The sequence below is a fragment of the Leopardus geoffroyi genome, chromosome C3 (genome assembly GCF_018350155.1).
Source record: "Leopardus geoffroyi isolate Oge1 chromosome C3, O.geoffroyi_Oge1_pat1.0, whole genome shotgun sequence".
Taxonomy (NCBI): Eukaryota; Metazoa; Chordata; class Mammalia; order Carnivora; family Felidae; genus Leopardus; species Leopardus geoffroyi.
Genome location: NC_059338.1, coordinates 54,648,625 through 54,673,975, shown reverse-complemented (window position 1 = coordinate 54,673,975; position 25,351 = coordinate 54,648,625). Strand labels below are relative to the sequence as shown.

The 25,351-nt window shown below is 41.5% G+C and overlaps 1 protein-coding gene and 1 long non-coding RNA gene across 2 annotated transcripts; one reads left to right on the top strand and one right to left on the bottom strand.

The window, feature by feature from the left end:
- Positions 1–1,385: 1,385 nt before the first annotated feature.
- LOC123585094 lies at positions 1,386–25,351 on the bottom strand. Its single transcript, XR_006705898.1, has 3 exons — positions 25,192–25,351; positions 18,876–18,950; positions 1,386–1,959 (listed from the first exon to the last, which is right to left on the bottom strand). It is a non-coding gene; the product is annotated as an uncharacterized LOC123585094 (long non-coding RNA).
- FASLG (Fas ligand) lies at positions 6,095–14,915 on the top strand. The gene is made up of 4 exons (XM_045452894.1): positions 6,095–7,217; positions 8,279–8,324; positions 12,657–12,713; positions 13,938–14,915. The coding sequence occupies exons 1-4, from the start codon at positions 6,873–6,875 to the stop codon at positions 14,330–14,332; spliced, it is 843 nt and encodes a 280-aa protein (XP_045308850.1). The 5' UTR covers positions 6,095–6,872; the 3' UTR covers positions 14,333–14,915.

Genomic DNA, 25,351 nt, shown 5'->3' with positions numbered 1-25,351 from the left:
CTCTGTACCTGTATCTATTTATGAAAATGGGATAAGTACCAAAAAAGTTTAAAAAGCCCAGAGTATTATAAGAGAGAATACTACTGGGATTCTCTCATTTAAATGGAATGACCAGTGAAAACCTTTCTGAAGAAGTGATATTCAGTTTAGAACTGAAGGATCCTGGGAGTTGGTCATATAAAAGTAGGGCAGAAGTGGGCTGCCTGGGTGGCTGATTCCGGCTCATGTCACGATCTCACAGTTTGCAAGTTCAAGCCCCAAGTTGGGCTATGTGCTGACAGCACGGAGCCTGCTTGGGATTCTGTCCCTCTTTCCCTCTCTCTCTCTTCCCCTTCCCTGTGCTCTCTAAATGAATGAATGAATGAATGAATGAATAAATAAATAAATAAATAAATAAAGTAGGGCAGAGGTGGGGTCAAGAACATTCCAGCCAATGGCAGCATCTCAGGCAAAGGCCCTGAGGTGGGCAAGAACTTTTAATGAACTGAAAGGCCTGTGTGGCCACAGTGTGTCATGAGAGGAAGAGAGTAGAGAGTTGCAGAGGAAGGAAGAGCCCAGATAACGAGGGGCTTGGAAGTCAATCTAAAGGTACCGGACTTTATTCTAACGGCAATGGGAAGCCACTGAAGTGTTATTTTACTATTATTTTTTATTATTTTTTATGTTTATTTATCTTGCAAAAGAGTAAGAGAGCACAGGGGAGGGGCAGAGAGAATCCCAAGTAGGCTCCACACTCAGCAGGGAGTCCCACTCGGGGCTCAATTCCACGACCTTGAGATCATGACCTGAACTGAAGCCAAGAGTCGACTGCCCAACAGACTGAGCCATCCAGGCTCAGTCTTATTTTATTTATTTATTTATTTATTTATTTATTTATTTATTATTATTTATTTATAAATATTTATTTATTTTTGAGACAGAGAGAAAGCACAAGTGGGGAGGGGCAGAGAGAGAGAACAGAGGATCCAAAGCGAGCTCTGTGCTGACAGCAGAGAGCCTGATGTGGTGCTCGAACCTGCGAACCATGAGATCAAGACTGGAACTGAAGTCCCATGTTTGACGACTGAGCCACCCAGGCACCCCCTGAAGTGTTATTTTAAAAACAGACGGACACAATCTGAATTACATTTCCATCAATGGCAACTGAAGGAGTGACATGCCTGGCCTCAGAGAAAGGAGGGGAAAGGACAATGTTGCCGTGCTCCCCCATGTCAACAGCAGGCCAACCACACCTGAAGAGTATCATCAGGAGAAGGAACACACAGCATCACTGAGTGAGGTTCCAGAAGAATCTTAATTCCCACAGGAGTCCTGTTTCTGACTTCAGACTCTTCTGTATTTATTAGCTCAGCGAACATATGTTTCTTGAGTTTTCACCCAGTGATAGTGAACAGGATAGACCGTGTACCACATGTAATTTGTTAGTACTCAGTTATCCCTGTCTTTTTAGTCTTTTCCCTGTCCCCAGGGAAGAGTTAGCTGCTGTCCACCATGGAGCTCTCTGGGCTACTGCTGAGTCACGTCTAGAGCTTCAGGCCACAGTCCACTGAGTCAGCTCTCTGGCTTAAACACTGGAAGGCCAGAAAGAAGGGTCCCTTCTGCTTCCTGTTCTGTCCTCTTAACCTCCATGTAGCTAACATGCCACACTGGGGAACGATCATTGGAATTCTTTTACTAAAGAGTCAGGACAATTTCTGAAGAGAATTACAACGCTAGAGGGACCATCATTAACAATAATTTGAATTTCATCTAATGAGGTAAGATGCCTATAAAATTCTAACAACTTGTACAAGGAGTGTTCTCTGATTTGATTCTGCACTTAAACTTGCTCTCAAGTTTCACCCACATCCCATTAAATCTCTACGACTGGCAATCTTACCTTTTTCTGAAAGAAATCCCAGTTCTGAATCTTTCTCCCCTGTCCATCCTCAAGGAACCCTGGTTCCAGAATCAGAAATGCTGCCAGAGGAAGTAGGAGGGATAAGGTGAGGATGAGAAAGTTCCTCAGTTTCCCACACATGGGAGCTGCCAGCCTGCTGGCCCTTTGATTTATTTATTCAGTGCATCTTTTGTTTTTTAAGTTTATTTATTTTTAGTAATCTCTACACCCGACATGGGGCTCAAACTCACAAACCTTGAGATCAAGAGCTGCATGCTGTAACGACTCAGCCAGCCAGGCATCCCTCCAGTGCTTTTCTTTCTTTCTTCCTTCCTTCCTTCCTTTTTATTTATTTATTTAATTTACTTTTAGTGTTTATTTTTGAGAGAGGGAGAGAGCGCGTGAGAGAGCACGCACGTGCACAAGCGGGGGAGGGGCAGAGAGAGGAGACGCAAGCAGGCTCCAGGCTCCTAGCTGTCAGCACAGAAACCGACTGGAGGCTCAAACTCATGAACCGTGAGATCATGGCTTGAGCTGAAGTCGGATGCTTAACACACTGAGCCACCCAGGCGCCCTCAGTGCATCTTTCAAAGGCAAATATGTATGTCCCCCCCCCCCCCCAGCAATTTGGTTTGAAAAGATTGTTTCTGCTAATTAGCAAGGTTCTAGTAGTACTCCCTATGATGAGTCCCTATTCTTGTTTTTTAGGGTTTTTATTTCTCCATGATTTTGCGGACATACGATGTTTGGTGGCATTATCAAAGAGCAATAGTGGTGTTTAAAGGCTGCTCTCGGCCTCTATTTCTGTTCAGGTTCTCCCAGGATTAGGGGTCATTGGGTGGGTCGGGGGCAGATATTATGATTTTTATTCCTCCTCCTATTACAGAATGAATCAAGAAGCAGGGCAGAGGGAGATGTGAAAGTATAGCATAATTCTGATAGAAGAATGCTAGAAGTTTCTGTGGGAGTTTGAGAGAGAAGAGCAAGGGGGATCTTAGTCTGAAACAGAGGGTTCCATCAGTCCATCAGTCAGTCCGCCGGTAGAATCTCCAGATAGTGATTGTTGGGCATCGACTTGTGCTTTTCCCTGCAACCTGTCTCCACCTTCTTTTATCTTTAGTGGAAGACCATCAGTTTCTTAAGTCTACAGATGAATTACATGTGGGAAGATTTCTTACATTTACAACAATAATATTTGATAAGAGCTTACTTTGCTGCTAGGGACTATTTTAAGCGTATCAAATGCCTTGGCGCATTTAGTGCCCACAATGCCCTATGAAATGAGTACTGTTGTGATCATGCCCAATTTTTTCAGTGTTTATTTGAGAAAGACAGACAGCGTGAGTGGGGGAGGGGCAGAAAGAGAGAGAGGGAAAGAGAGAATCCCAAATAGGCTGTCAGCATGGTGTCCAACTCAGCGCTCAATCTCCTGAACTGTGAGATCATGACCTGAGCCAAAACCAAGAGTTGGATGCTTAACTGACTGAGCCACCCGGGCACACCTGATCATGCCCCTTTTTTTTAAATTTTACTTTTTTTTAAATTTACATCCAAATTAGTTAGCATATAGTGCAACAATGATTTCAGGAGTAGATTCCTTAATGTCCCTTACCCATTTAGCCCATCTCCCCCCCAAACCCCCTCTAGTAACCCTCTGTTTGTTCTCCGTATTTATGAGTCTCTTATGTTTTGTCCTCCTCCCTGTTGTTATATTATTTTTGATTCCCTTCCCTTATGTTCATCTCTTTTGTCTCTTAAAGTCTTCATATGAGTGAAGTTATATGATATTTGTCTTTCTCTGACTAATTTCACTTAGCATAATACCCTCCAATTCCATCCACGTAGTTGCAAGTGGCAAGATTTCATTCTTTTTGATTGCTGAGTAATACTCCTTTATATATATATATATATATATATATATATATATATATATATATATATATACATATATATATATACACCACATCTTCTTTATCCATTCATCCATTGATGGACATTTGGGCTCTTTCCATACTTTGGCTATTGTCAATAGTGCTGCTATAAACATGGGGGTGCATGTGTCTCTTCGAAACAGCACACCTGTATCCCTTGGATAAATGCCTAGTAGTGCCATGCTGGGTTGTAGGGTAGTTCTATTTTTAATGTTTTGAGGAACCTCCATACTGTTTTCCAGAGTGGCTGCACCAGCTTGCTGACCATGCCTATTTTTATGATGAGAAAATTGTGGCACAGAGGAGGGACAGTGACCTGTCCAGTTCACACAGCTAATAAGTGGAAGAGCTGGAATTTGAATCCAGGCAGAACTACAAAGCTCTAAGCATCATGCAACACTTTCTGTCCTCCCCAGAGGACAGAAAAATAAGTGTGTTTTTTCACTTATTTGAATCTTTGCCATTTTTAGTAAAATTTTTACAGTTTAAAATATGACTCTACAATTTTTTTGTTTGAGTTATTTCAGGATACTTTCAACATTTTTGTTTGTTGGGCTTTTTGTTGTATGTATGGTGGAGTTCTTAAAATGATATATTTTGATGATTATGAACTTTAAACTTGCCATTTTTAATGATTATGAATAAAGCCATATGTGAGTTTGAAAGCACATTAACCCTACCCACCTCTGAAAGATAGTGAGAACCTTGTGCGGTCAGTTCTGCTCTTACCTGTCACACTGTCTCATGGGCAGAGAGTGGGATGTGGGCAGAAGTGTTTGGGGAAGAGGCAGTGCCAGCTGTTGGAGTCTAACTGGAAAGAGTGCATGCATGTGTCACACTAGGGAATCTGGACGACTTCCGGTATCAAACCTTCCAACAGAAGGTTTTAAGCAAGAAAGTGAGATAATTGAGTTTGTTTTCACAAGCATGATTCTTGCCTCAGTTTGCAGGGTGATATGTGCTTGGGACAGCTGGTGGGAGGGAGAGCAGTCAGGGTGCCCTTGCACTATTGCAGGTGAGAGATAATAAGAGTGTGACCTAAGGCAATGACAGGAAGAATACAGGACAGGGTGTGCCGATGTGAGAAGCAGGTTGGGGGGAAAATCAATAGTCCTGGCTTAAATGTTGCAGAAGAGAAAGAGAGAGGAGTTGAAGTTGTCACCAGAAAGACAACTTCAAGTGAAACAAGTTGAAACAAGTTTCAAGTGAAACAGGTAGTATGGGAACCCAGGTGGGTGGGCAGAATGTGGCCGGGAAATAAGTTTGGTATTGGTTTGGCACAGGTGGAGAGTCAGAATAGTAGCCACAGCAATGTCAAAGCATGATATAAATGCTAATGAGATCTGAAACGTGGAGCCTTCTGGTAAAATGGAAAATAGGTTTTGTGAGAGGTTTTTATGGGTTATATGGGAACATGATTGTGACTGGAGCCAAGCACTTGGGAGTTACTGGCATTTCAAGAGTCTTTGAAGGGGTGTCTGAGTGGCTCAGTTGGTTAAGCATCTGACTCTTGATTTTGGCTCAGGTCATGATCTCACGGTTTATGAGTTCAAGCCCTGCATTGGGCTCTGTGCTGACAGTGCAAGGCCTGCTTGGGATTCTCTCTCTTCCTCTCTCTCTGCCCCTCCCCTGCTCTCTCTCTCTTTCTCTCTCTCAAAACTAAATGAATAAACTTTAAAATATATATTAAAAAATAATAAATAGTATTTGAAGCCAGAGAAAAGGGTGATGTCAGTCCAGGTAGAGTTCCCATCTTTAGTAAAAAAACAAACAGGACAATTGGTTAAATTTTAATGTCAGATAAACAGCAAATAATTTTTTTGTGTGTAGCCCACATTATATATGGACATACTGATCCTAAAAATTATTTATTTATGTGAAATTCAAATTTATCAGGGCACCAAGTACTACATTTGACAACCATAACACAGGCTGCAAACACATGCATGCAGGGGCCAGGAAGGCCATTTCACAGGGTGAGGGCGGTGTGAAGCATGGTGGGGAGGGGAGCAGCTGGCCAGCCTAGAGCAGCTCTGTCTGTTCTGAGAGTACCGCAGCGGTGCAGGTCTGGACGCCAGTATTGTAATGTTTCAAAACATAATAATAAAAAAATGTAGATTTTTAATGTGGAATATCCAATTTTATTTCATATTTTTTGATGTTTTTATTTTTGAGACAGAGAGAAAGCACAAGCTGGGGAGGGGCAGAGAGAGAGGGAGATAGGAACCGAAGCGGGCTTTGCACTGACCGCACAAAGCCTGACGCAGGGCTCAAATCCATGGGCCTGGAGATCATGACCCGAGCCGAGGTGGGTTGCTCAGTCAAATGAGCCACACAGGTGTCCCTGGAATATCCCAGGTTTTAAAAGGGGACAACAGTGAAAAGAAACAAAAAAACATTTTGAGGCATGAACAAAGCAGGTCAATGGGGTCCAAAAGGCATATCAGCCACGGGGTTGCCACCTGGGGTCTAATCGCTAGGGAGGGGGTGGGGCAGACTTTTACCCCATGAGTTACAGTGCTTTGCAGTGTGAGTACTTGGGTGTGGGGAAAGGACAGCAGCAAGGGAGTGAGTCCCTCATGTGAAAGGTAAGATGTGCAAGCAATTCCTCTGGCTGAGGCTCCACAGTCTTGCCCTTGGGGGCCTGGACAGACCCCACTGGCTACTCTCCCTGGCGCTGGGCAGTGGACAAAGCCCACGGGGCTACACCCAGTACCACCTGCTCTCGCAGGGCCCAAGGAAGACAAGGCTCTTCTACAGGCATCTCAGGGAACACAGCAGCAGCCGCTGGGGCCTTGCAGGCTTTCACCAGAAAATTGTGGGCGGAAACTTCCCGGGGTTTGCTCTGAGCCGGTTTGAGGCTTCTCAGCTTCAGATGCAAAGTGAGTGGGTGTCTCTTTGAGAAGCAGAAAGACAGAAGGAAAGAGAGAACGAGAGAGGTGTTTCCCTTGCCTATGGAAACTCTATAAAGACAGAGCTGGCTTTTCTTCCCTGGAGCAGTCAGAAACAGCGGTCCTGGTCTTGACATCTTCACTGGGGGCCAGCCCGAGGAACAGGCTGCCATGCAGCAGCCCCTGAATTACCCATACCCCCAAATCTACTGGGTGGACAGCAGGGCCAGTTCTCCCTGGGGCCCTCCAGGGTCGGTCCTCCCTTGTCCATCCTCTGTGTCAGGAAGGCCTGGACAAAGGAGGCCACCACCGCCGCCACCACCAACACTACCACCACCGCCACCGCCACCACCACTGCCCCCACTGCCATTGCCACCTCTGAAGACGAGGAGGGACCACAACACAGGGCTGTGTCTTCTTGTGATGTTTTTCATGGTTCTGGTGGCCCTGGTTGGACTGGGGCTGGGGATGTTTCAGCTCTTCCACCTCCAGAAGGAGCTGGCTGAACTCAGAGAGGTAAGCTGCTGTGTGGATGACTGTGCCCTGAAGCCATGGGGCAGGAGTTGGGGGGACTACCGGGGCCCACAGGGATCATGGTCTCACTTGCAAAGTATTTAAAAAAATTTTTTTAAGTATATTTATTTATTTATTTTGAGAGAGAGAGAGAGAGAGAGAGAGAAAGTATGAGCAGGGGAGGGGCAGAGAGAGAATCCCAAGCAGACCCTGTGCTGTCAGCACAGAGCCCAATCCAGGGCTTGAACTCATGAACGCTGAGATCACGACCTGAGCCAAAAACCAAGAGGAAGGCGCTTGACCTAGTGAGACACCTAGGTGCCCCGCGAAGTAATTTTTAATCCTTTTTTTTTTGTTTTAGAAATGGATCATTCTAGGGGCGCCTCGGTGGCTCAGTCAGTTAACTGTCCAACTTGATTTCAGCTCAGGTCAGGATGTCACAGTTCGTGAGTTCAAGCCCCATGTCAGGTTCTGTGTTGAAAGTGCAGAGCCTGCTTGGGATTCTGTCTCTCCTCTCTGCCCCTCCCCTGCTTGTGCATGCTCTTTCTCTCTCTTTCTCTCAAAATAAATAAACTTAAAAAAAAAAAAAAAGAAATGGATCATTCCAGTGATTCTATTCTGTAGGCAGAGAAATGGAGGCTCCAACGAGTGAAAGGAATACTTTCTATATTGGAAAGGATCAGGGCCAAAATAGGACTGGCAGTTCTGGTTCTTTCTTTCTCAGTGGGCAAGTCAGTCTGCTGAACCCCTCCCTCCCTAGAGCTTAGTGATTCAAAAAAGAAAAGGAACTTTGAGGTCTTGCTTAGAAGTGAATTCATTTAAATGACCAAACTAAATTTCCTTGAAAATACCTAAAAATATTAGAACTATTTCAAATCACACACATACACACAAATGGAGGCATGGTAAGACACAATTGCATGGCCAAAGTCTGAGTTAGGAAAGGTTCTGAGGTATTTAGATTCCCTTCTCAGGTTTATTTGGTTTATTTGACAATTTTGCCTCCTTAAGCATAAAGAACTTCATATTTATTATATATCTTTTTTCTCTCTCTCTTTTGCCAGTCCACCAGCCAAAAGCATGTAGCATCATCTTTGGAGAAGCAAATAGGTGAGTTCTTTCATGCATGTATGTTGAGTTTCTAAAGACAGCCCTCACTGCTGAACCACGTTGGTGGAATGCCTTGAATTCCATCTCATTCTTGGATAATTGTATACTACAAAAGGAATCCTGGCTAATTCTGAATCTCTAGTCATTTTGGTTCCTTGAGCTGCCCTAAACATGAAGTGAATTTAATCATTCAAAACCAATATAACTGAATATTGCACACAATTCAAAATAATTTCCATTTGGCTTTGGAAAGAGACACACATACAACTTTTGTCCCCTAAGCAGCTGGCTCCAGGCCTGTCCCCTTCCTCAGGGCTCCTGCTTTCCATGAACAGGGCAATGGCTATAACTCCTAGGGAGAGGGGGCAGGGTGGGGGAACAGACAGATGTTTCTGGGAAAAGTCTTCTCCTCTTTAAATTCTCTAAGAGTTTACTCAAGAGTCAAGCTTTATTTAAAAAAATTTTGGGGATATATTTTATAGGATATATATAGGATATATATTTTATAGGATATATTATATAATTAAGCTTTTATTTTTATTTTTATTTTAGTTTTTAGAGAGAGAGTGTGAGCAGGGGAAAGGGGCAGAGGGAGAGAGAGAGAATCCTAAGCAGGTTCCACGCTCAGCATGGAGCCCGACTTAGGGCTTGGTCTCATGACCCTGGGATCATGACCTGAGCCAACATGAAGAGCCAGATGCTCAACCAACTGAGCTACCCAGGCGCCCTTAAGTTTTTTAAAAAGTAGGCAATTAATTATCCACATTGGGGTTGATCTTTTGCATTCACTGGCAAACTTGGGGAAAGACTTTAGGCATTTTTCAAAGGCTAGTCCAGCTTCCCCCACAAAGGCAATCATGAGCTACCTTCAATAATAAAGGAAAGTCCTTTATGTGAGATTCAGAGCAAGGAAGAAGATGAAAATGTTGAACACTGACCTTGTGAAGTTTTGGGATATAGTTTGGAAACTACGGACAGGTAGATTTAGGATGCTCTGGTTTATTAAACCAAAGTTCACTGAACTTTGGATTTGGTAAGAGTTGGAAGGGAGCTTGGAGCAAATCTAGTCCAGTCATCTCACTTCTCAGAACCACAGGCGTAGAACTGGGGTTGAAGGAAAGGAACACAGGCTCCTGATGCTTTGTCAACTACAGGGCTTTCAGTATATAGACTGGTGCCTTATGAAATAGGGAAACTTCCATCTGTCTATGACGGCCATGGAATGAGAAATAAAGATGAGAAGCAAGATGTGTCTGCAAAGACAATAGGTAAATCTCATCCTTAGAAATTGGGAAGCAAACAGAAGACAGCACTGGCCATCCAATGAGGGGAGGCTGTTTCCAAATTTTCTTATGTGTCTATCATAGGTGACCCAAGTCATCCTACTGCTCCAGAATGTAGGCTCTTTAGGAGCCATCCTTTGGATGCTCTGGTCTCTAGTTCTAGGTCCAAGTCCCTAAGTGTTAGAAAGTCCAGGTGTATTCAAGCAGAGTAGAAATATTTGTTAGAAAAATGAAACCTTGGGAGGATTTCTAAAATAAAATAGCTTTGAAAATCAGTGGAATGTGGCTGGTGAAACAGGTCCCTAATTACTCATCTTTCACCCACTCTCTGGGATCATTTTAGTAACTAAAAGTTAAGTGAACAGATGAGTCAGGTCTACCTTTTCCAGTAAACAAGTATCTTCCTTACATCAACCCAGATGGGCCAGAGATTGGTGAATTATCCCATGGAAATCAAATCAGCAACTTTATTAATAAGAAAAGAGATGCAAATTAAAACAAGAGGATACCCATTTTCATCCATCCAAATAGTAAAGATAAAAAAAAAAAAAACAGATTGGCAAAATGTGAGCGAAAGTTTGCTTAAACATTAGTTGACAGCCAGGGAACAGGTAAATTGCTATACCTTATCTGAAGAGCAGTTGGAAAAATGTACCAAAAATTTAAAAGTGTTCATTTGCCATGCAACCTCATCACTAAGAATTTATCTTGATAAAATAATCAGAGATAATACCTAAAATCTCATAGATAAGGATGTTCATCACTTCCTTATTAGGCTATTTATAATAAACAAGTCAGAAGAAACTTAAATGCCTCTTAACAGGAGATTAAATACATTATGGTGTATTCAGAGGTCCTAATACGTAGCAACTAAAATCCATATATAAGAAGGACATTTAATGTCATGGAGATTGTGCATTCTATGTTAGACAAAAAAACAAGTTATAAAACAGCATGCTTAGGTTAATATTGGCTGTATAAGTACATATGCATATTTTTTATTCTTAGTAAAGAACTAGAAGGACTAGTTATTTAAACATTCTTATTTGCTCCTTTTTCACTTTCCATTTTCCCACAGTTAACTCATTAAGTCTTTTATTCATTCACAAATGTTCTTGGAGTGCTTCTTATGTGCCAGGTTGGGTGCTGGGTGTTGGGTGATGATTGAGAACAAGAGAGACAAGGGTCCTGCCTGCACAGAGCTTTTAGCATGTTGGAAAGGATAAACAAAAGCAAGCAAGCCACGGCATAATTTCAAATTGTACTAAGTGCGACATAAGATAGAGTGGTCTGGAAAGTCCCCTCTAAGGAGGTATTGTGTGTGTGTGTGTGTGTGTGTGTGTGTGTGCATGTGTGTGTATGAGTGTGCAGGTGTGTCAGGTGCAATGGGAGGATAGGGGAAAACATTCCAGCAGTGAGAATGGCATGTGCAAAGATCCTGGGGGCAGGATACATTCATCACTGAAGCGTAGGACATATTTCCAGTTTATTTCAATATTTATCCAGAAGATACTTTTATTGAGTACCCTTTATGAGAATAACACTGTACAAGGCTCTGTGAGGGATATAAAGATACGCAACATGTGGTTCTCTGTTCCATTTCCTGTCAGCACTTGGCTGAATGTCAGACGAGTTGCACAGATGGTTTGTGGTATAGGAATGTAGAGGAGACTCAGTTTTGCCTTTCCTGTTCACTAACACCTCATTCATTGTGGGTGGTCTTGGGAGGCTAGAGAGGTAATGATTAGTCAGGTAACATTCTGAGTTGACTGGGGCATTCTCATGCCATATGTGAGTCTTACAGGCTAATCACAAGGAACTTGATGTGGATGAGTGCCTTTCTATGAATCTTTCTTGAATGCCTTAGCTGAACTCATTAGCTAAGTGGTAGCTTAGTTTGATTAAAATACCTGAAGTCAGAGAAACAATGTCTACTTTGGGAACTATTGTCTATTTTAACTCCTACAATTAAATTTAACAAATATTTACTGGCCATATGCCCTGTGTCAGAAAATGAGCTAAGTACTCTGGTAGATTAAATATACAGTAAGAAATTTGCCCTTTGTTTGAGGGGAATAAGACAAGTTACACAGGCACCTCAGAAACGGGGAGTCAGAACTGACAAGAGAGGTAAAGACAGAGTGATTCTAGGTTTCAAAGGAGGGAGAAATATTTGATTAAAAAGGCCTGGGACAGTTTCCCAAAGAAAGAGGTGTTGTAGGTGGTATTTAGAGGGTTGATAGGAATTTGCCAGAAGGATCTGTTTGGAGGGCGTTTTGGGCAGACGGAACAGCATGAGCAAAGGCACAGGGGCTGGAAGCTGGGTGTGTTCAGGTTATATCAGAACTCGTGTTGTGCAGCCTTGGCCAATGTGAGCAAGTAGAGGAGATGAGGCTGGTCAGACAGGCAGAGATCGTGTGGCTGGGGAAACTTTTACACAATTATATATTCAATGAGGAGCTATTCAAGGCATTTGAGATCTGAGGATGATTAATTTGGGCAGACTGTCAAATGCCACCTGGGGGGAGACCTAATGGCCAGGAGGTGAAATCACAGTCTTCTTTGGCCTCTGTCCTGAGGAGTGCTACAGACAGCAGAACCAGAGTAGAAAAATCCTAATTTGGAGTCAGGAACCTGAGTGTCTATCCTTCTCTGATATTGAGTAGCTGGGTCAGTGCCACCCAAGTTCTAAGCTCATTTAGCCATCTATAAGGTGGAACAATAACTTCTACTTCAAAGGGTTGTGGCAAGTTCAAATGCAGTAACTGATCTGATAGCTCTTTATAAATCAACCTTTTTATTGTTTTATTGTGACATTATAACTATGCACATGTCTATTTCAATTTGGTTTATTTTTGACCCCTTTGTTTCTGAAATACAGGTTCCTGTGAGTTCTATGGTTTGGATTTGCATGATTAATATATGTCAGACTGTTGTCATTTATGTTTTTAAAAAAATCACTTTTATTTAAATGACCTGTTCAGAGTCCCAACAAAAGAATGGTTGGTGTCTCATTTTTACATGTGTTTTTCATCTCTCTATGATACAGGTCAACTCAATCCACCCTCTGAAAAAAGGGAGCTGAGAAAAGTGGCCCATTTAACAGGTCTGTATCTGGAAGGTACATGGGGTTTGGGAAAGCCTTTGACAAAAAGCTGCATAGCTGGTTGGGTACTGTGCTCTGAGGGAATTGTTACTTTCTGGTGACAGTATTTGGCACCCAAGAATGGTCCTATGTTTCTAGTCAAGTCAACCTCACATGCAGACTGAACCCCTACCGCGGTCTAGGCCATATTCTGAACTAGAGAAATGGAGCTCCACCAGGAGCCCACTCTTCAATAATTCCAAAGAACTGTATGAGATTTGGGGCATGGGCATAAGAGGTGAGATCTGGGAAGGTGGGGAGTAAGTGCTTTTCTGGTTTTCTGGAAGAGCCTCACCCTGCTTTCTGCAAGAGTAGAACTGGGAATGAAGAGAAAGGCCCAGTCCTGGCACTGCGGGACTTCCTGCATGTGGTCACATAATGGAGTGAAGTGATTTGATAACAGTATGGTATGGGCATTTCCAGGGTATAGTCCATTAACATCTGAAAGTGCAAAAGTATCACAGAAACTGATGTGCCACTGCCCCTAGAATTATTTAGGCAGAGGCTGTAGAATGATCCAGTTTGGAGCAACAGATATTTATTGAACACATGTTGTGTGCCAAGTCTTGGGGACATGTAGATGAATAACACATGGTTCCTGCCTTCAAGGAACTTAAGGTCTAATAGAGAAAGACAGGTACATAAGCAGTAATTTAAGTACTGGGGAGTGTTCTCTGGTGAAGGTATGTATATACAGCTGTGGGGACAAAAAAGGAAGGGAATTTTAGCCCAAAGTAGGGGACGGAGGACTCCTTAGTGTAGGCAAGGAATTGGACCTGGTGATCCCTAAAGATTCTTCCCAACTTTAGAATTTCAGAGTTCCTTGGGTTTGGCTTTCCTCCTCACTGGGGGGACCTCGAAGCCTAGAAGTTTTGGTGTTAGTTCTGACGACTATAGAATCTTTGTTCCAGAGAGCTAAAATAATCTCAATAATGCCCCATTGTAATTCACTAGCATATATATTATTGTCCCAGTAGTATAGATGATAAACTGAGGTAGGCAATTTGATAGAGGTGTTGAAGGAATTCAGTAATGGATCAAGTCTGACCCATTGGCCTGTTCTATATGGGCTATGTCACTTTGGTCATCTGCTCAAGGAAAGGCCCACAGTTTTTGCCTTGGAAGCTTCTTTTGTTGGATACATGCGCATTCCTGGCTGAACGCTCCTCTCTGATTTGATTTCAGGCAAGCCCAACTCAAGATCCATCCCTTTGGAATGGGAAGACACATATGGAATTGCCCTTGTCTCTGGGGTGAAGTATAAGAAGGGTGGCCTAGTGATCAATGACACTGGGATGTACTTTGTATATTCCAAAGTGAACTTCAGGGGTCAGTCCTGCAACAACCAACCCCTGAACCACAAGGTCTATATGAGGAACTCTAAGTATCCCCAGGACCTGGTGCTGATGGAAGGGAAGATGATGAACTACTGCACTACTGGCCAGATGTGGGCCCGCAGCAGCTACCTGGGGGCAGTATTCAATCTCACCAGTGCTGACCATTTATATGTCAATGTATCTGAATTATCTCTGGTCAGTTTTGAGGAATCTAAGACATTTTTTGGCTTATATAAGCTCTAAGAAAAGCACTTTGGGATTCTCTTCATATGGTTCCTTGTTACAGGCACTGAGAATATGATCTTGAATGAGAGTCTTCTTAAGCCCACTTGAGGTCAAGTGAGAAGACATGAGCCAAGTAGACCTTGAGACTACAGGGTCCAGCAGGTCTACAGTTCCTCATCTCACTGTAGATGTCCATCTGTCTGGTCCATGTGCCAGACAGGAGGGGGAATATGACTGAAGAACGTGAGACTCTCGCTGCCATGTGAAGATGCAGAGGCAGGGAGAAGCAGCTACCAAGGTGTTCTACACTCATCTTAAGTGGCCAAAAGCATTTTGGCCCATTGGAAAGGACAATTAACTCACCTCTTGGGGTGAGTTTACTGTCTACCTCAGGGGAGGCTGCCTTTCAGATATATGGATGTGACATGAGTGTTTAAGGGATGGAAAAAGAAGACTAGGCTTGCATGATAAGCTAAAGAGACGAAAAGGCCAGTGTCCCATCGGCAGCATCTTTATTTCTTTTTTTTTTTCAAATTTTTTGTAACGTTTATTTATTTTTGAGACAGAGAGAGACAGAGCATGAACGGGGGAGGGGCAGAGAGAGAGGGAGACACAGAATTGAAAGCAGGCTCCAGGCCCTGAGCCATCAGCCCAGAGCCCGACGCGGGGCTCGAACTCATGGACCGCGACATCGTGACCTGAGCTGAAGTCGGACGCTTAACTGACTGAGCCACCCAGGCGCCCCGGCAGCATCTTTATTTCTAAATGCATAGCCTGAGCTACCAGGTGATGCTAACAGAGTAGAAAGGGGGATCTTTTGGGAAGTTGGTCCATTCCCTACACAGCATGTACATTTTCAGTGCAATTGTAGAGGTGTGTATGTGTGCACACATGTGTGCATGCGTGTGTGCGTGCATGCATGTGTACATGTTCACATGCATATGACTAGAAGAGTTACCTAAGTAGGGACAATGTGGAGATTGGGAAGGACATGTTAGGAAAACATGGGTCGCATTCAGTGGTAGATTGTGAGTACTTGTTGGCAACGAACTCAGCTGTCCTCAAAATAGTCCTCAAGACTCTTTGATTGTCAGCTGTTGATGCTGTTTTCCTATAATATAATCAGTATTTATATACATTTTGTGTATTTTAATGAAAAGAATACATGTAATAAAAATTATATTTTAGAATACAGATAAACATTATGAATGTGCTTTTTGGAAATCACTAAGATTTGGATTTTTTCCTTATTATTTCTCTCCTCCATGGCTTCCTTACTTATTTTGACTTAAGGCCAAGTTAAGAAGAACTCACTGGGGTGAGAAGAACTGTGGAGCAAACCTGTCATTGCCAGACATCCCTCTCCCTCAGCCTCTTTCCCATTATCCAAAGTTTTCATTACCTATGCTATTGCCAGTATTAAGCTCATCCAACTTGCAATAGATTTGATGACAATTTCCCCCCACCCCCCAGGGGGCAGAGCCATACCAGAGTGGAAGGGGCAAGACTTTGGACTGAAAAACCTGAACTTGAATCTTTGTTCCTCTACTTACTAACTGTGTAATCACTAGGCGAGTCACTTGACCTCTCTTGGACAAAAATGGCTGATATGTACACAAAGTATTGATACATGGCATCTGTCTAAACAATGGCATCTATCTTTATTAATAAGTCATTCTGTGAGAGGCACTTCATGCTCCAGAAGAAGCCATTGACCTGAGGGATCCATCCAAACCCCTGGTCTCTTACACTGTTCTGTTCTTCACTCACAATGACTTTTTCCTATTTTCTTTTCAACTATTCACTACCATGGCTTCTCCTTAGACTTTGTTGTTGTAAAAAATTATGGTATTTCTTGGAGCGCCTGGGTGGCTCAGTTGGTTAGGCATGCGACTTCGGCTCAGGTCATGATCTTGTGGTCACAAGTTCGAGCCCCGCGTCAGGCTCTGTGCTGACCGCTCAGAGCCTTGAGCCTGTTTCAGATTCTGTGTCTCCCTCTCTCTGACCCTCCCCCCGTTCATGCTCTGTTTCTCTCTGTCTGAAAAATAAATACACATTAAAAAAAAAACTTTTAAAAATAAAAAAAATTATGGTATTTCCTTTACAATTTGATTTCTTATTTTCACAATATCACCTCTTATTATTACAGCTCAATTGCTTCAACGTTTTCTCTCCTAAAATATGTATATTTTTACCATATTGAGACTTCCAATAAACTATAATTCCTTACATATCCATCAGCTCCTTCTTTATCTTTACTCCTCTCTCTGATAAGCTTAGATTCTACCCTTATCAGGACAATCATTATCTTGGAAAAATTTTCAACTCCAGAATATTCTGCTTCCTTCACTGTATTCTCCTTGCAAAAATCCCATTTTCTTTAAGCTGGCATCCTAAAAGCTGAACATTGCTGGAGAAAAATTACCCAAACAGACAGATTGGTTTATTTTTTATCTATCGTCTACTTAAATAGATTACTCTTCATCACTGATTTATTTCTATCATTTGATTGATATGAATAAGCAATACATGGATATAATACAAATGTTAAATAAAAGGCACACAAGGGTATAGGAATGGAAGTAAACCCTCTTTTCCCTCTTATCCCTCATTGTGCCCCATGGTCCCATTTCTGCCCACAGAGTGTATCACTGTCTCCTTCTGTAGCTTCCCAGAGATGGTCTATATGTAAGTATGACATCACTTTATATCTGGGTTTCCCAACCTTGGTTCTATTGACATACTGAGCTGGATAATTCTTTGTTGTGGGGGTTTTCCTGTGCACTGTAGTATGTTTAGCAGTATCCATGCCCTCTATCCACTAGATGCTAGTAGCATTGCTCCCTCCTCCATGTGTGATAACAAGAATATGTCCAGACAATGCCAAATGTTCCCAAGCTGGGGGTGGGAAGACATAATCAGCTCTACTTGATTGAGAACACTGCTTTGTATTAGTGGTCACAGATCATTTAATCCTACCTAGAACTTTTTCTTCTGTTCCCTGCCAAGCACATTTTTCCACTGTTTGAAACAATTATGTCTTATCTTTTCCTCTTGCAAACCTGCCATATCACCTTCTCCCACCACGGAACCTCACTTATACCACCAGAACACAAATCACCCGCATCTGCATGATCTCTTTCTTTTATCCTTATAGTGGAGGAAGAGGGCCATCTTTTCATTTGTGCACTAGACCCTTTTCCTCTCCCCTACTTTGCCTCTTTAAAATTGTTCTTTCTTCTGGATTCTCAAACCATCACTGTCTATGAAATGGTTTCCCTCAGCATGTACATATGTTCAAGTATCCTTTTTCAATAAAAGACAGCCCAACCCAAACTAAAAAGATCCCAAACCTTTCTTTACCTTTCCTCTTCTCCAGTGATGGCTGCATTTCTCATTTTCCCGGTAGAGACAAACATCTGAGAAGGTTGTCTCCACATACATGGGCTCCATTTCCTTAGCCAGGAATGGCCTTCTTCAGGCTCTTCATGTGACTGACTTCTTATCGTTCAGGCCTTAGTTTAAATGTCACCTCCTCAGACCATTTCTAGAGCCTCCTCTTTTTCTCATTATTTTATTGCTCTCTAGTTCCTTCTTAGTAACTAGCATAACTTGTGGCTATGTTCTTTATTTGACAACTTTCAAAATATCTGTTTTTTCCAGTAGAATAAAAGTTCCAAAAGCAAGACCTTTTCTGCTTTGTTTACCACTGTAACCTCATCACCAAACCCAGTGCCTGGCATATATTAAGAGCTCAATAGATAGCTGTTGACTGAATAACCTTAATTATAAAGCAAATATTTCTCAGTTTGGGGTATATTTGTATGTTTCTCAGCCTAATGAATATATTCACTACTAGTCATAGTATTGTCTCATGAATGTATGTGAATGTTTATCCAGCTTTGAGTAGGTTATCTAATGGGAATTTGAGGCTACAGATGGAAGAAATAGTGCATCCTAATTCTTAGCACTGGAAAATGAGAAAAACCTATTTGGTGTGTGGCATTACCAGGAGTTATTCAGGAGACTGTTGAGGGAAAACTGCTGGGTAACTAGAGCTGAACTTGTCCCTTAGAAGATATTCAATAAATATTTGTTGAATTAATTAATGAACAAAACCAAAGATGCATGCTGAAGTGTGTCACCTGCTCTCCTTAAAACTCTTCTGTTGATTCATCTGCTTCCTGACCAGTATGTCATGGAGAAAGTCAGGGAGGTATTTATTCACCCTTCTTTTGGCTGCTTGTTTGTATTCCTAGCCCTCATGATGAAACCCTCCTTATCCCTTTTCTCCTCTTTTGGTTCCAAACATCAAGTACACCAGTTCTAAGCGTAATGGTAAGTTTACTGGACCTTTTTTTTTTTTTTTTTTTTTTTTGAAATCAATGGACCCTTCTAAATAATGGTACCAGAGCAAAAAGGAAGTAGGAATGGCACTGGGGCATCCTGAGAAAACATAAAGCCATCAGCTAGTAGTGGTATTACTGGCACTTTTATCCCTCCAAGTCTAAGCTCTATTAGGATGCCTTTGGGATTTTCTGAAGATAAAGCCATAACTTACCATGGTTTAAGTACTTGTTCCAGGAAAGAGATGCTAACAGTTCCTTCAGGAATCTTGAGTTATTTTTCTTTACCTCTGTAGGAACATAAGAATGCCTATATATATATATATATATATATATATATATATATATATATTTGTTTTGATTAGCTCACTAAAATGGGATCTGCCATTGTTGCTTTGTGAAATGATAGACTCAAAGTAGAACACTTAAAAAAAAAAAAAGGAGAAGATGAAGATTACTTCTGGTTCAGTAGTTTGAGGTTTTCTTTCTTTTCAAACAATCAAAACCACACAAAACCCGTGTTTTTCCTTAGCCCCCCAGAGTGGTGACCTTGTATTCTCTGAAGTAGGTTTTGACTTACCACAGCTTAGTAGGAAAACAGCTCTACCAGGGACCATCATTTTTAGTGTGGCTCATTTGAACTGATAGATCATTGGAAGAAGAGCACTAGAGAGAGAAGCCTGACTCCTTCGAGCCAGACTGTAAGATTTCCGTAGGGTTAAGCCACAGATATGTGCAGGTCCTTATCTGAAAGTGTGCCAGTTGTATGTTAAATTACATTTTACTAAGGGGTCTATTTTAGTTCTGGTATTAGTAGAGCTAAATTTTTTACTTTCTGGTTTTCTGTTTTATTTTGTTTTGTTTTCCCCTTTGCCAGGGTTTTGAGTCGTCCAGACAGAATGAGGTGACCCTAGGAAAGTAGAATTAGAACCCCATTCCTTAGGGTCTTCAGACTGAGAAATGAACCTTACACAGAAATATATTTTTTAATTTTTAAAAAGTTTTATTTATTTATTTATTTTGAGAGAGAGAGAGTGCACGAGCAGGGGAGGGACAGAGAGAGAGAGAGAGAGAGAAAGAGAGAGAGAGAATCCCAAGCAGGCTCCACGCTGTCAGCACAGAGCCCAACACAAGGCTGGATTCCAGGACCCTGGGATCATGACCTGAGCTGAAATCAGGAGTCAGACTCTTGGGGCGCCTGGGTGGCTCAGTTGGTTAAGCATCTGACTCTTGATTCTGGCTCAGGTCATGATCTTGTGGTTTGTGAGTTCAAGCCCCATATTGGGCTTGAAACCTGTTTGGGATTCTCTCTTTCCCTCTCTCTTTGCCCCTCCCCTGCTCACAAGTGCTCTCTCTCTCTCTCTCTCTCTCAAAATAAATAAATAAACATTAAAATAATAATAAAAAAAGAGCTGGCCACTTAACTGACTGAGCCACCTAAGCACCCCCAGAAATATTTACACTATTGATGGTAGCCAGGAGCCTTTGGGATTCACCTAAGGGCCAACCAGTTTTGGAAATACAGACGTCTAAGTGGGTATTCTGCTCCTTACAGCTCACCCAGAAGATAGGAAAGCATCGCCTCAGTGATGACTTTCTCACTGTTGCCAAAACTTCCTCCTTCCAACTGTTCATCTTCAGAGAGAAACACAAGGCAGATATCTCTTCTATCCCACTTGGAAGCTCCTTCAGCTCTATGGGATCATCTTTTCTTCTACATCTCAATTGAATAACATGAAGTCAATATCACATTCTGTGGGAAGTCAAATCTTCTCTCCAAGTTTTCTGAGAATTTCAGGGAGGCATTGTCTTGGGCAGCCCACATTATAAAAAGTCTTTTACGAATAATATAAAGCAACTGCTCTTTCAAGGCAGAAGCTTTCATAGCCACATTTCCAACAGGTGGAACACATTTCTAACACATCCTTAATTTGAAAACTTCCTGGTAAGGGGCTTGCTGAAATGTAAGGGAGCCTATAACTGCACTGGACTATACTACATTTTAGAAAGTTCTTTTTCAGATTTAATTGAAATCCTTTGCATTGTAAGTTCCCCACATTGGTCACAGTTCTTTCCTGCTTAATATTCCTATAGTATTTTATAACTTATAAAGTTTCTCATGTACCTTATCTTGTTTCGTTTTCATTACAACTTCAGAAGGTAGATAGTTGTCTTCATTTTATACACAAGAACAACTGAGACACTGAAAAGTTATAAGCCTTGCTTAAGGTGACATGACCAATTAGTGGTGGAGCTAAGACTAAATCCCAGTTATCTAAAACCTTACATCTTATGTTCTTTCCACATGCAGAGAGATTTCTTAGCACTGATCATGGCACCCAAGATGAGTCTCATTAATTTTCAGTGACTCCTTATCACTTTGCATTTTAGTTTAAATCTCACTTTGGTTAATGCCCACATTCTGCATAATATAATAAATATAATATAATATAAAACATCTTTGATACCACAACCCTAAAGAGGTCATAGTTGAAATTGTTCTTAGATTCTTTTTCTTTCATTTCTTCTCTCTACTGTCTTTTATCTGAATCACCCTTATTGCTCATCTGCCATCAGTGGCCTCAGTTTTAACAAAGTGAGAAGGAAAGAGATTGAACTTGGAGTCAGAAGGCCTGGGTTTGAGTCCAGCCTCTGCTACTCAACTAGCTATGTGTGTGACCTTGAGTAAGTGACAGGGAATATCTTGAGATTCAGTTGTGTCCTCTTAAAATGAGGACACCAATTCCTATTCTTATGATTTTATAGGAATATTGTTAATGCTAAATGGAATGAAGCCACTTTGTGAGGAATGGTACTTCTGAAAATAGGTCAGTGGAGTTGTTATATTCCTCAGCAACTCTCCTGATAAACTCTTTACCTTTTGTTTTGTTTTGTTTTTAAAGTAGGCTCCATGCTCAATGTAGGGCTTGAATTCATGACCCTGAGATCAGAGTCGCATGCTGTGCTGACTGAGCCAGTCAGCCATCCCCTGATAAAGTCACTGTTAAAAAAAAAAATTCTTACTTGCTGTTTTAGTTTGTACAAAATCAATCACCCATAATCCTATCATATTATGTATGAATGCCATCAAACATAAAAACACTAGTTAGAAAGAACAGATAGATAAAGATTCTGAGGTATAAAAATAAAAGTATAATATCTTACATTTCATAGCCTTTAAAACTTTTCTCACATGACTTTTGCTTTTATTTTTTTTAAACATATAACGTAATACACATGAAAGCAGTTGGCATGTGTCAGCTTCTCTAGAAATGTTAACTAAATATATTGAATACCTTCTGTGCTCATTATATTTACAGCCTTGTGTGATGCTATTTTGGTGCCTATGTTTTAAATCATGACATATAATTAAATAGGGTACTGTTTAAACATTTGCCTGGGGAGAGAGAATACTTTATGTTCTTTGTTGTCCTTATATATAGTTAAAACCCCCAGCTTAACCTGGGCTTGTCTTGGGAGATATGAGCTGCTTAGGGAATCCCCCCTCCTCCAGCTGCTCATTACAGAAGGGATAGAACTTCTTGGTTCTCATGTCATAGCCTTGGCTTTCTGTGGGTAAACCACTTCAAAGAGTGTGAGTTAGTAAGAGGCACCCTTGATGTTATCGAACTCTGAAAGTGTCCACACATGTAAGGCACCATATACTAGATAAGCACCTTTGCAAAGGAGACTGGAGAGTCAGATGGGCATTATCTCGAATACTTCTCTGGGTAAGGATCTTTTAGTTACACTTGGTTTAGGTCTTAGTTTTCTCACACACACAACCCTAACACCACACCCGCACCACTTCCAGTCTGTGGAAGGGAACTTGGTGCATATTTTCTGGAAGGGAAGGTTCTAGAGCTTGTTCCTGATTGGAAGAGAAGGCAGGTGGAAGATTCAGGAAGCTACAAAGGTCTCTGGCCTTAAATAAATGAACTACGATTCTAGAGCTTCATAACAGAGATTAAAGATTGTAGACTGAAGAAATTGGAGGTTCCAGTAACATGAAATGTGTTCTATTCTCCTCACTGTGTCTTCATTGAGAAGAAAAAACAGCTTTGACTCAGTAATGAGCAAGAGACACAGAAGTGTTAAACAGAACTCTAAGGTGTGAGCTGCAAGGGAAGATATTTCAAACCTCAGCATCCTCTTTGTATCGTTTGGGTGGGTTGTGTTCTGGTCTCTAAGAAAGTCTGGAGGCTGCTGCAGAGTTCTGGGAAGGTGGCAAAGAAAAGACTGCAATGCAGGGAACTTTAGCACTCTGTTCTTGGGTTACTTGATCGTGTTGACCGGTATAGCAAATTGGCTCTTTCTAACTTTCCAGAAGAATGTGAAAAGACTTCTCTGCTCTGGGAAGGGAGTGGGGGTGCAGTCAGTAGAGGAGGTGGCTGGATCCACATTTTATTTTTTATTTTTTTATTTTATTTTTTTAAATTTTTTTTTTCAACGTTTATTTATTTTTGGGACAGAGAGAGACAGAGCATGAACGGGGGAGGGTCAGAGAGAGAGGGAGACACAGAATCGGAAACAGGCTCCAGGCTCTGAGCCATCAGCCCAGAGCCTGACACGGGGCTCGAACTCACGGACCGCGAGATCGTGACCTGGCTGAAGTCGGACGCTTAACCGACTGCGCCACCCAGGCGCCCCTGGATCCACATTTTAAAGGAAGGTGAACTTGGGGTATGTTTTTTTCTGCCCTACCTCCAAGCTCACATTGCCATACTTTATGGCTTACAAAATGGGTAAGAATATCAACTTATTTAAAAATAACGGGGCATTTATTACAGGACTTATTCCTGCCCTAAGCCAAGCCAATGAAGTCAATAAATAACAATAATAGTTGCAATTTATTGACTCCCTTTTTGTAAGGATTATGCAAAGCATCTTAGATTTATTTTTACTAATCTTCAGAACTCTGTAAGTCAAGTGTTACTAACTCCATTTGGTAAGTGAAAAAACTGATTTAGGTTCAGAGAAGTTAAGTAACTTTCCCCAGGTCACAGGGTAGCAGAAACAGAATTCAATACCAGGCTTTTTCTGAACCAAGGAAACTTACCTAAATCAGGTTCATACTCCCCCATTATAATGTCAATATTCTTTTTTTTTTTTTAGACTCTGTAATTGAATCAATGCATTTTTATTTCATAGGAAAAAGTGACTATCTTTCATGAATAGGTACCAAGATCATGAATTCAGTACTGTTATTCTTTTTTTTAAAAGTTTATTTATTTATATTTTGAGAGAGAGAGAGAGAGAGACCAGGAATGGGGCAAAGACAAAGAGAGAGGATCAAAAGCAGACTCCCCACTGTCAGCATGAAGCCTGATGCAGGGCTAGAACTCATGAACCCTGAGATCACGACTTTGAGTTGAAACCAACAGTTGGGTGCTTAACCGACTGAGCCACCCAGTTGCCCAGTACTGTTATTCTTTTTTTTCCTGATAAAAGCTTGAGATGGATATTAGACACCTCACAATTTATGATGATTAATTCTATAACAATAACTTGTCTTACTCCCATTTGTGTTTTTAATTTTCTATAAATATATATGCTTATATAGCAATGTTTAAAAAAATAATAGGCAACTATCACGAACTGTATGCCTTTTTTTCGGCAGGTGGAGAATTCTGTTCTGACAGAACTGATAATGTCAATATTCTTCATTCATTCTACAAATTTTTATTATCTTATCGAGAAAGAGAGAGAGCACATGAGCAGGCAAGAGGGGCAGAGGCAGAGAGAGAAAGAGAATCTCATGCAGGCTCCACACTCAGTGTGGAGCCCTACTGGGGGCTGGATCTCAGGACCCTGGGATCATGATCTGCGCCAAAATCAGGAGTCTACTGCTCAACCAACTGAGCCACCCAGGCACCCCTCTACAAACATTTACTAAGTACCCACTAGGTGCCATGCTTTGTTTAGGGGATACAGTGGTGTACAAGACAGGTAAGTTCCCTGTTCCTTTAAACTTATGTCCTAGTTAGGGGCAGGGATGGTGGTGGTAGTGGAGAAAATTAAAAAAAAAAAAAAAAAAAAAACAAGCAAAAAAATACACAAATTATCACTTGATAAACACAATGTAGGGAATTAAAATAAGGTATTGAGATAGAGACTAGATAACTACATTAGAGGGAAGGTCTCTCTCAGGGGGTGCCATTTAATATGACAAGAGACACAAGAGGTGCCATTTAAAGTGACTCTCGATCTCTGTGGTGAGTTTGAGCTCCACCTTGGGCATACAGATTACCTAAAAAAAAAAAAAATACATATATATATATATATATATATATATATATATATATATATATATGAAATGACAAGAGCCAGGAATACAAAGATTAGGCTAAGAAGGTCTCGGGCAGCGATGACAGCCTGTTCATGTTATTTTGGACAAAACAATGCACAATGCATTATTGTGCAGGACTGTAATGCACATAGCAATATGCATAGCAGTTTTAAGTGCTTAAGGGCCGTTAAGTTCCCTCATTACTGAGACAACTGTCAACCCAACTGAACAGGTAAACTCACACAAATTCAAGTCTGCAGAAATACAGTTGATTGCAGAGCTGCAGAGCAATGGCTACTGTCAAAGGTGTGCGGAACCAAGCTCCAAGCGGTCCTTTCAGAGTTTGAGTCAGGCTGCATTTATGGGGCAGAGTGCAAAGAGCGGGAAGTCCAGTCAGAGTCC